The sequence below is a fragment of the Etheostoma cragini genome, chromosome 2 (genome assembly GCF_013103735.1).
Source record: "Etheostoma cragini isolate CJK2018 chromosome 2, CSU_Ecrag_1.0, whole genome shotgun sequence".
Lineage (NCBI taxonomy): Eukaryota > Metazoa > Chordata > Actinopteri > Perciformes > Percidae > Etheostoma > Etheostoma cragini.
Window position 1 is genome coordinate 16,826,703 of NC_048408.1, and position 12,453 is coordinate 16,839,155.

At 41.6% G+C, this 12,453-nt stretch overlaps 1 protein-coding gene across 13 annotated transcripts in view; it reads right to left on the reverse strand.

Moving 5' to 3' along the window:
• adgrl3.1 (adhesion G protein-coupled receptor L3.1) overlaps positions 1–12,453 on the reverse strand; it is a 114,852-nt gene that overhangs the window by 16,451 nt on the left and 85,948 nt on the right. For all 13 annotated transcript variants that reach the window (XM_034890933.1, XM_034891021.1, XM_034891031.1 and 10 more), the window contains 5 exons: positions 8,796–8,918; positions 8,354–8,559; positions 5,967–6,143; positions 4,750–4,959; positions 768–988 (listed from right to left, as the gene is read on the reverse strand). In XM_034890933.1, the coding sequence (XP_034746824.1) occupies positions 768–988; positions 4,750–4,959; positions 5,967–6,143; positions 8,354–8,559; positions 8,796–8,918 (937 nt within the window). The remainder of the gene's footprint in view (positions 1–767; positions 989–4,749; positions 4,960–5,966; positions 6,144–8,353; positions 8,560–8,795; positions 8,919–12,453) is intronic.

The following is a 12,453-nucleotide window of genomic DNA, read 5'->3' on the forward strand; positions in this document are numbered from 1 at the left end:
AGGAGAGGTCTAGTGCACCATATCCATTTATACACATTATGCACATAATGTGCATATGCACTAAAATGTCAACATTTTTTAGTCCCAGCATAAATGGGGTGGACAGTTCACACATGTAAAAGTCATATTATGTTCACACCAGTGTATTTGTAGGTGGCCTGTTATGCATGTATGTATGCATGTATTATGTATTTTGTATAAATGAGATGCTGACTGACTTTTCTTGGATTCATCACGTCTCTTTCGTTGGACAAGTCAAGCATGCATGAATACGTTACCATTTTTAATGTATGTCCTAATCCCACTCATTACTCTACGCTTTCTTCAGTGGAAGCAAGTATGGACATGTACACACCCTGACAGGCTATTCCATCACTGCCTTCTCCATCCCTCGATTATCCCAGTTTCACACCAAAACCCCTCCTCTTCTTCTCAATCTGCTCCACTGTGGACTTCCATCCCACCCGTTAAATCCTTCCATATTCACACTTTGTCGCCGCTGTGCTCATGCAGGCACTCTGTGGTGCATCCTCCCATGCTTGTCCCCATACTTTCCTCCCTTCTTCCTTCTTCTCTGCCTCATTCCCTTCTCAACCTCTCTGTATTGACTCTTCAGAAGTGCCACAGCTTGGAGAGTCCACTGTGGCAGAGACAGCCTAAATGACAGCAGGCACTCCAGCCTCCCTCCCTTCCTCCCTGGCCCCATCATCCATCCTTCCTTCGCGATACGCTCCCTTTGCTCCCTTTGCCACCCTTTCTTTCCTTACACTCGGTCGGTGCCGTAGCTCCTGTAGTCCACGGCAGCGGAGACGGCCACTATGACAGCAGGCACTCCATAGCCTGCCAGGTAGAAGTACTTAGTCCTGGAGTGTTCGCTCTCAAACACCTCCACCAGCATTATGTAGAGCTGCACCCCTTCCAGGAACATCCAGGTGAAGGCTGCCAAGAAGAAAAAATGGAGCAAGGCTGCGAAGACTGCACAGGCAATCTGGTGATGGAAAGAAAGATGGAGAGGATTTAAGAATACAGTAACACCACATACAAGAAAGGAAGTGGAAAAAAGCCACAAACAGTGCAGGCAATAAGGGCATGAGTCAGACTTAGAAAGTCATTATTTATCAAATTCACATAAGGACGTAAATGTGAGGGATTAAAAATTCATCTGGCAATACTGGAATAGAAAGGAAAGGGAGAGAACCACAGAAAGGGAACTCACAATCATAGTATACTATAACAGCAACTACAGGCGACAGACTGACTCAAAATCACTTTAAGATGGCAAAATTTGTTAAGCCTCTTTCACACGTTACTCCACATCTACAAGTCACACAAGAAGATAAATGAGAAAATAGAAGTGACAAGTTGGTGCTGCAGCCTCTGCTGATTGTCCACATATCAAACAGGAGAAGCAAAGCGCTTTCAAATAGGGCTGAGAGAGAAAGGGTGGGTGGGTTGTGAGGAGGGTGAACACTTTGAAAATACAATATGATTTTTGTCAATGCCAACGATCAACTAAATGACTCAGCAGCTCAGTATGAAAGAGACAGAGCATGCATACAATTTGACAAATCTTTGGAAAAAGCCAGCAGCAACATCAGTTTGCTGAATAGTTGGGACTTTATGCCATTATTAGAGCTGAAATGTATGTTTTGAGGAAACTACATAATCAAAATAGTGTATAAGTTCTTAATGTAGTTTCTTGTGAAATGGTCATTATCCAACATCAAATAAAAAAGTATAATATTGGAAATCACATGTACCAACAACAGAGGTTATACGTAAGTGAGTTTGTGTGTCATTTTAAATCACACTGTTAGTAGCCGTAGAAAAGTGACGGATGAAAGGGATGTGAAGGAGTTAGAGAAGCACATGATAAAGTACTTTTGAGAGAGTCTCCTGAATGTAAAAAAAAGGAAACACAGAGCAGCAAAGGATGAGCAGGAGGAAAATGAAAGAGAGGGTATCAAACCTAAAACCGCATGAACAATTTAGGCAACGGGATGGAAAGATTATTGGTGGTGCTTGAGAAAAGAAGGAGAGGAAAGAATGAGCAGTGAGATCTAGCCCGTCACGTTCATGGCAATGTTCTAATCTAAAGAGTCACTCCTAAATCACTGAATTGGAGAGCTAACAGACAGACTTTTATAATGGAGGGGTTTGCAGCGAGAGACAATTACCTAATGTCTGAGAGACAATGAGTTTAGGGGGCGAGGGAGTCACTCATTTCCATTTCTAATGATCACACAGTGTAGCTTACACACAGACACACACAGACACACACACACACAGGTAAAAAAGTGTCTGCTTATGCAAAGTCATTTAGTTTTCCAGCTGGAATTACTGGCTTAACTAGCTGCGAGCTAAGTGACGCTGAAGATGTTAATGGAGGTCACAAATAGTCACCAGTAATTAACGGCACACACAAATATGGAAGCAGGCGTACATACCAAGCAACATGATCACACACAAACATATAGAGACAAATAGAAATAGACAAACCTCAATGAAAAAACAAGTAAATCATGTTTTTCTCAATTAATCCTCAGTAGAATACAAAGGCCTGAAGCTGCTCTAAGGCTTCTTGAATACTATGGAGATGATTACGCACTTCCTCCCCAACGGACATACTCTCCATAATGATTCAAACAGCTCACAAAGTTAACAAAGGCTACCTAGCACTAAGACGTTAACAATGTCCAAAACGGCATTGTTCACACACATAGTAAAGTATGCACACATCATGGTTTCCTACAGTATATGTTAATGACCCTAGGGTGACTTTGCCTAGAGGAATTAAAGGAGAATGTCTGATTTCTGAATCTGACCAGTACGATTTTTATGTAAGTGCTTGCATCCAAGGGAGGTTATAACTCCTAATCCATGATTGCCGTATTGAATGCGGACCATATGAATTATACAACATGGCCTGTGACCGGAATGCAGAGCATGTGGATCCTGATGGTCAAGCCAAAAAACTTCACTGTGCATCATTAGGCTTGATATCTGTTGGTCCTTTTTCCACACAGCTTTAGATTTTGTTATTGTTCCTCCTCTTCTGCTGTCTTGAGTTGCAAAAGCTGAGCTGAGAGGTCATGGATCATTAACCGTAATAGAAAGTCCCAATCTGGTAAGGTTTGGGTAGTGGAAATAAAAAATTGAAAATGGGCATTTCGGTTATAACTAAGTTATTTAGCCCTTTTCGCACAAGCCTCAGTGGCCACAGAGACGGGTCCCACTGATAGAATCCAATTGAGTCTACTTTAGTCTGTAAAACTCTTAAAAGAAACATCACTAATATTAGCAAAGGCCCTCATAACTGCTATGTTTACATAGATGTAGAGCATACTACAATCATGAACCGTTGTTAGAATAAGGATCATTGTATTACTTACTTGACATTCGGGTGCACACGATGACACACAGTCAGTGCAGACTGACACAGTGACCCAGAATAAACCCTGGAGTCGGCCTGAATGTCAACATAGATTTTTTGGACCTGGACTGGGTAGGCTAATGAGCCTTTTACAACACAGCACTGTATATAGTAAATATCAGTGTTTATCAGGGAATTTCGATAAATGTATTACTATACGGCACTTTAAACCACTGTATATTACAAACTGGATCGGCAGCATCAATATCGCAGACACAAAAAAAACATAAAATTCTGCTCTTCTCAATCTCAGATATATTTGAAAATGATTCATTGCATAGCATCAACCTTTTATAAGACTAAGGCAGTACTCTACAATGAACAGCCAAATGCAGGTTGAGCCAATATTCAGTATCCTGCATCATATGGGCTCTGTTTGTGAAAGTTGTATTCCTACAAACTAATTTTACAAACATCCCCCTCACAACCAACAGGATTACCAGGCAGCTTTTGTAGCCTGAGGGGGGAAATGACTATCAAACCAACAGAAGACTAAAACACTGCATAAACATCAGCTAAGCTAAAACAAAGCAAAGTACATAAGCCTTAATACATTATCTAGACAATAAGAAAGTCTGTGTAATAAACACTCTGCATTGTAGATCAATCCGGCAGCAACTAAGAACAGACTAAGGAATGGGTAAATTAGGCTTTTAGTCCCCTACATTTTATTATATTTAAGTTAATTTGTCATAAAACAATCTGTGGCCTATAAAGCAATGTTTCCTTTTCAGCCTTTGTTGGCAATCCTTTCTGAATGAGCAGCAAACTGTAAAACGATCTAATCTGAAAAAGGTTCTAACGCAGCGTATGGTAATGATGTCATGGAAAACTGAGCATGTGCTCAACAATGGCAGTAAACCTTGTTTTGGCTGTTATTTTCCTTTTACATTTTACGAGAAAAAAAAAAAAGAATAATCCAGGCTCAAATACAAATATATGGTTAGTTTAGCAGCCACTCAGAGAAATTTGTGTGTTTAAATTTATTCCGGGAGCACTCTGTAACAAATCTGGTGTTTCTTCTTCATGTACATAGCTGCAATGTGTTAAACACCTGACAGCAAGTTAGTAAATATTTCACAATTTACTCTGCCAATAATGCAGTATGATCAGTGATATTGGTCAGTGGCAGTTATGCCAACACAGCATGAATAAAACATTTTGAAATGTAGCCTGTGTGCAAAATATGTTTTTTATTTATCCATTTCATCTATTCTAATAATAATAGACTGTCCATAGCTTCTTGTCAAATATGCACGAGAATACGCTGTATAACACACACACAGATATGAATTTAAAGAAAAAGCCCTTCTTACCGGTTGATCGGCCCTGTTGATGCCCACCAGAAACAGTGACTCAGCGATGAAGAGGCTGATGCAGAGGTTTTTGTGGATGGTGTTGCGGTCACTCTGCAGCCCGCGGAAGAAGCAAAAGGTGAAGATGCAGATAAGCAGGCAAACCAGCGACAACAGGATCCCCACCCATGTGATGACATCCAGGAGCAGGTCATGCATGCTGTCTGCTTTCTGTGGAAATTGCAAGAAAAGTGAGAGACAAGCTTGAGTGGGTTACTTAATAAAAATGTATTAACAGCGACAACATTTAGCTAAGTTTTGCTTCCGTTCGCTAGAAAAATAAATAAGTCATATGGTTGAAACAGGAAGCATACTGTGCTGACAGACACATATCCCCCTAACCATCCCACAACTGATGTGAGCCTGGCTGTGTGTCGCTGAGCGTTCAGGGCCACAGCGTTACGCTGCGTTGCACAGGTGTGCTGCCTCTATCCATCAGTGTCCTGCAACCTGGCAGGCAGAGCAATGTTCAACATAGCACTGCTGTGATGGATCTACTGCTCAAACCCTCACACTGTGTTCACAAATGGCTGCCAAGCTAGCTCTGACCATGACCCCTTTAGAAGTAACACACATCCTCTGGCCCAGAGGGAGAGATTGGGTGTCCCACAATATCCAGAGTTACAAGAGCCGATTTGTGAAAAGGAACTTGGTTTTAGCGTAACAAAAGAGGGAGACAAAAAGTACTTATCCCACACACAGCGGGACAATAAGGTTTGTGTCCAGCACGCCCACAGTGGCTCACAGATAACAAAATAAACAAGCCACTTTCACTTTCTGATCAGTCAAATATCATTTTTACATTAAAATAGGACCTATAGCTTGTGTCTCCGCTGTAGGTTTCTATGGTTGATTAAAATGCATCTGTTTTGGTTTTGAGAACTCCAAAATAGACTGAATGTTTGACATGCATATTTTTTGTCAACCCAATGTCATCAGATGGCTTGACGAACCAATTGCTAAATTTCTCCTGCCAAGAATGATTACTCAGTTCTCAGTGGAGTCTGGAGAGGTCCAATCTATTTTCCAGATGTTGTGGTCACCGTCTCTTTCTCCCCTCCCTCCCTTTTTAGAATCTGTTGACCAGCCTTGCCGGCCACTGCTAATCATATGATGAACAACTGACCCTTTGATCTTGCCCATCCCCACCTGGCGGGCACTGCAGAATAAATGCCTACCTTCACCTCCACGTGGGCCATGAGCACTGCAAAGCTGGTAAGGTGTGTGCAGGAGCAGGTGGTGTGTGTGCGATTGGTGGCCAGCAGACGACAGTCCTGGGTAGACCAGAATCCCGTCATGGTTCGCTTGGAGTAGCTCCAGAATGAACAGTTGGGATTGAAGTTCTCTTCCGAATGCTAGGGGCAAGGGAGGAGGGGGAAGAGGGAGAGAGTGAGAAACCGAGACAGAGAGAAAGAAATTGAAAGAGAGAGAGGGGGGGTGGCAGAGAAGAGGAGGGGTGAGAGAGCAGGAAGGCAGAAAACAGATACTTATTCTTGGGGGAGGTAGGATGTAGAAACATGAAGTGTTGGGAGAGCCAAAGCAAGTGAGAAAATGGTGGGAGGAATTGGTAGAGAAGGGGATGGAGAGGAAGGAACACAGAGGGAGTCAAGCACACACTACAACAAAACAACAAACAGAAGGGACAGAATGCGAGAGGGCAGCAACAAATAAACATGGCAGGAGGCGACAACACTGTGTCTGGGAATGTTGTGTGAGGTAGGAGCTGCTTGTGTTGTGTAAACTGGTGAAGCTGTGTATTATTCTCAAAATGAGCAAGTGCACAGTGAGGATTTATCTGCTACCAACAAGCTGGATCACCAACTGGATCCATTTGCTGGTTGAGTGAGCAACACAACATAAAAGTGTTGAATTGAGCACCACAACTCAAACAGTATGAAGCAATGTGGAATTATACTCTAATTCAGTTTGTTACTATTGTCCATTCCAGAACTGTTCTTGTGTCATTTGGGGCAAGTCAACATCAGTTTAGTCAAGTCTTGTTAAGCGAAAACGCAAGTCAGTTGCAAGACTTTCACCTCTGAACAATGACCATAAATGACACAGTGGTTTTACATAGCTGCATTAAGTCCCTTTTTTGTACGTAACTATAACCTAGAACTTTCAATGCTCAGGCCAAATAATTTAAAATTAGTAAGTGAAGCCCACAGCAATCAAAATAAAATCAAGTCCAGAGTCTATTTAAGGATAGAGCTTCCGTTATTCCGAAATTACCAAAACCGACAAAGCTGTATCACTCTATACATTTCAACTTCCCCAGCTTTTCTGTGGCACTGAAACAGATTTGAGATTCAAATCTTTAAAGTGCTCATATTATGCTTATTTTCAGGTACATAATTGTATTTAGAGGTTATATCAGAATAGGTTTACATGGTTTCATTTCCAAAAAACACCATTTTTTTTGCGTCGAAAGGAGCCAGTTGAGGGGGTTTGGGCATCTGGTAAGGATGCCTCCTGGGCCCCTCCCTAGGGAGGTGTTCTAGGCACCTCCAGCAGGGAGGAGGCCTCGGGGAAGACCCAGGACTAGTTGGAGGGATTATATCTCCAACCTGGCCTGGGAACGCCTCGGGATCCCCCAGTTGGAGCTGTTGATGTGGCTCGGGAAAGGGAAGTTTGGGGTCCCCTACTGGAGCTGCTGCCCCCGCGACCCGATACCGGATAAGCGAATGAAGATGGATGGATGGATGGACTATTTGTTTTCGTACTGGACATTTCTGCATCTCCTCTTTTCACCCTGTGTGTTGAGCTCTCTGTTTCAGCTACAGAGTGAGGCATCTCACTTCTGTTCCATCTTTATTGGGAGTCCCACATGCGCAGTAGCTGGTAAGAACTACTACCCAGTCAGAAGCAGAGTATGAGGGTGTGCCATGCTAGCAGCTAGGCGAACATTATAATGTGTAACAAAGTGACGCACGTTTGTCACAGAAGTAAGTCTGGACTACAATAGAGCTGTTTGGAGCAGTTTGCGAACAATGTTTTCGGAGATAGTAAGTCCCTTTGGGGGGGACTTTGGGCTTTTTCACTTTGTAAACCTAAACACAAACAAGATATATAACACAATAGAGGTTAGGGAAAAAGCCAAGAAGCATAATATGAGCACTTTAAAAAACGAGCCAACACACGTTTCCTTTAAAAAAAAGAATATAAGGCTAAATAATTTTCTAAAACAGCTGAGCACTGTAGATTTTAGCAAACATTATTTAAGCAGGAGTTAATAGCACATTAGCTGGGAACTATTTTCAGCTGTGAATTAACGCACATTTGGTTCTCTAGTGAGTATTCATAGCAGCAGAACGGTACAGTATGTGTGAAACTGAATCAAAATAAACAGTGACCATTTTAATTCTAATGAAGAACATGTCAGTTCTTTTATGTGTCTAAAGTTTTTGAATAATAGTGGATTTCTGTGGCACAGAGGAATAAAGTATTTCAAGCTTTGGCTACAACATTAACCTGATCCTTAACCTCTACTTCTGTCCCATTATCTCACAAGCAAGTTATATTTTTATGGTTTCCAAAAGAAGTCATCACCTTGCACCTTTCTTACCTGCAGGTGTTTGACAGTGAAGACCACAGGCTCAGACAGGTAAACCTTATTGCTCTCCTTGTTAATGGATGCTGTGATGACCGGGGAGTTGACGATAACAGAGTAATTAGGATAAACCGCCTCGCTGCTCAGTCTTACGCTCGCATTCTCTGTGGACAGATAGGCCCCCAAGTTCCTGTACAGGACAAAGGCCATCCTGATTTCACCTGTAAGAAGACACACAGGGACATGGAGGTGGTGCACTTTATAATTGTTGGCTTAAACCATGAGGAAAGAAATAGACAGTGGATGTGAGAGAGAGATTGCATGTGGGAAAACAATTTTGCGAGTGGGTTAGACGGGGAGAGAGAGAGAGAGAGAGAGAGAGAGAGAGAGAGAGATGGGTCGTAGACCTCATACTGAGACTGAGAGGAAGAGAGGGAATGTGAGATTTATCTTCTACCGTTTCTGCCGTGCTGTTTGAGAGTGCTGGCTGACAGCTGGATGGAGTTTCCATGTAGTTCTGACTGGGGGAATGTCAGGTCTGCTAGGTTCCCATCGGTGCTCAGCCTGGCCACTTCCAGCTCTGGAACACACACATGAACACACATTCACACAAACACACACACAAAAGTGTCAACTCATAGCACAGCATGTTACATCAGGCTTGTTTTTCAACCGCTTGTGATAACCATGTTTTCTCACTAAGTGCTTCACAGCAGAACACAGGCATGAATCCTGAAGCAGTGTCAAGCTTTATTTAAACAAAGAAAATGAAAAACACGGACACGCATCAAAGTGAAATTACTTGGATTTTTAGGCTAAAAAAATAAAGGCAATCATGTCTCCAGGCAACCGATCCAACACATTAAGGTAGATAATCCAGCATCTCTCTAGTATTGTGGGAATCTAATTTTACCATCCAGGTTCGTTAGCACATTCCTGATAACGGCCGTGTAATGTATTAGATAAAGTTTCTAATTAAGGACTAATTATACCTTTGCTGTATCGCTATCTTGTGAGTCTGAGTGATTTGGTGATTTAGATACTGCTTTCATGGTAAAAACAGCTCCTTGATCAAATAAACAACACAAGGACAGATGGAAATGAGAGTGGAGGAGGAGGTGGAGCAGGAGAAGAGGGTGGAAGGAAAGGAAGTTGAGGAGGTCGGGGAGAAGTGCTGGTGAGAGGCGAAAAAGAAAGAGGGTAGTCAGAGGAGCCGAACGAGCATGATTGACGGGAAACGAGCAGATACTGTACGTTGAGAGGAGAGGATGAGAGTGGCGATAGGCGGAAAGAAAACTATGCTCTCTCACAGAGTACAAAAGATAGGGCACAAAGGCAAGACATGCTAAGCTCTGGGAGAGAGAAAATGGAGGCAGACAGACATTAACACAGACACTGATATGCAAATGCTGGCAGAAATAGAAAGAGAAACACTGAGGATGCAATTGTCCCTTCCTTGCACACGAGCCAAACTAAACACTCAAGCGCTGTAGACACATTAACATACCAACCCACACTCGCACATACATGTACACTCACTCACACCCACACACAGCGGCAGGTTATCATAACACGCTGAGTCTAATCTAATTAAAGCATCCTTGTCATGACAATCCTGCTCCTAAGAAACACACTAGTTCATTATTGTTATCACACACGCGTGCTGTTACCGCTGTGTTATCCTTTCAAATCACTTTTTTGGTTCTTATAATAACACTATTTATTTGTCCGCGTAATACTGTGCCATATAGTCACAATAACAACCTAACCAAATAATATAACCTACAGTAGCTGCAGTGGCTTCTTTAAAATGTGTCATTCAAATAATGTATTCCTGTCGTTCACTCTCCTCTGAAAGACAAAAAAAAAAATGGGGGGCTTAAAAAGTGCAATGAGGAGAGTGGAGAGGGAGGAATGGATGGAGGGAAGTGAGGATGGAAGAAAAAAAAACAGAGAGATGAGAGGCGGTTATGAATAAAAGGGAGAGATAATCACGATGGATCTGCCCACTGGATTTGCTGGGAGGAAAGATTAACGGCACAAAAAGGAGAGGAATGCGAAGACAAAATTTTCTACAAAAAGATGATTTCCTGTTTTAAGTCCTTCAGACATGTGGTAGCCTACATCTCGATGACTGTTTATGTAACCATATTTATGTAGTGCGTTCAGTGGGGGGGGGGGGGGGCATTGGAGGAGATACACGTTAAAAATGACGTAGTGTAAAAATGTAAGGGATGGCAAATGAACTGTTTTACTCAAACTCAAGGGATATGATTGACGTTGTGGAATCTGTCTCTGCTGTCTGTCTGCAATTAAAATAAAATGCTGGGATGTTATATCCTCGTCATGTGACTTAAATAGATGTGATTTCTTTGCTTACTGATGCAAAAGTGAGCAATGAAAGCCCTTGGAGCATCATTTGACATCATACCACCACCATCACCCTAAAGCATGCATCCGCATGCTCATCCACTCTTCTTCTTTAGTCATCATCCTCAGTCCTCCTGCTCCTCCTTCATAACTTTACATCTCATACTGGGTTGTATACAAGGCTATTGAATCCCAGTAATGGCGTGATAAATTGGAGAAACTTTTGAAATATCAAGTCAAAAGGGGACTAAATAGGAAGATAATCAAGGAACCATGAGAGAGTGCAAATCGCTGGGTACAGATGAAAGAAGGACTCACAGATATATTTTCAACTAAAGGCATTGAAAGTAAAGAGGGCTTTTGTTTCCGCCCTTTTCTATGGCCTAATGATGAGAGGATCAGTGAGAGGATGAGGAGAGATGGATGTAGGAGAAAGTGATGTGCACAACGCCACAAAAACTAGCTTTGTTCTGCTTTGTCAATTCCGCCCACAAGTAGGGGGGCTGAAAATGCGGGAAAAATAAACAAATAGTTATTATAGTCCCTGGAAAAGAATTCATCCCTGCCTTAGAAGGCCAGCTGTTTTCTCCCTTTGTGAGATAAGGATGGGTCTCTGTGGATTTGACCCTTCATAACCTCTTTACACAACAATCTGGACTTCTTCATCATGACCTCTCTTCTATTATGTAGAACCACTTTACAAGCCTGCTCTACATAATAGAACAGGCACGTAAAGCTGTACGTATATTTAGTCTATTGTATGGACTAGTTGATCATCTATGGCAAATGCAACCACAGTTTTCTTTATTTGAGTTAGTAGTTCATTTTTTTGCCTCTATACGGATGCTTGTGGAGCCAGGGACCATGGGTAGAAATTGAATAATATTATTGCAGAAAATAGTTATTTGCTCAGGAGTACTGTATCAGTGGGCCTGAAGTTGCAGGTTATTGTGTTGAGTCAGACAGACCACCCAGTAAATGGCTGTGTCATAGTAAAAGTAAAAGTTCAAAAGCTCAAATTCCTATGGTTATGTTGTTTCATTTATTCCATTTGTTTTTGCTTTTCTTTATCATGCACTTTTCATATACAATTTGATGTTTCAGTAATCAAAATGAGCTACTTTTACACAGTTTTATTCAGATTTTAGACTGAGATAAATGAGAACAGGATTATCTTTGACATTCCTTAAATGTTTATTAAACATTACAGGTTTTTGCTTTGGTTCTGTTGTGTTTTTGCACACAAATTATTAATTTGACAGGGTGATTTATCAAGTAAGACATATAGATTAAAAAAATATTTTACATTTTTTTAATAATCTCGTTCAAAAGTAAGATTTATTAGAAAAGGTGTCTATGGCAACCTATCAATTAAGTTTAATGTCAACGCTAATTTTCTCCTTAAATAATCCTTCTAGAATACTGCAACCTATGTATTATGCAACCATGCCGTTTGTTAGCCAGTCATTGCCCTGGCGCTGTTTAGCTCAGATTCATGCAGACAAACTACAAGCTGATCTACACATGTTTTTCTCTTAACCATCAAATCAGTGAAACAACAGAATTATTTTGCCCTGCCTTTATTCATGTCTACTCTTGTCCATTCCCATGTCCAGAATGTGTTATTGTGTATATTCTCGCTTTGCTAGACCAGAGGGGGTCTGGCTACTCCACGTGGCATTCCGGGATGGGACAGAAACATGCTCTGAATCATTGGCATTTATTTAAACCAATGAGACTTGTCA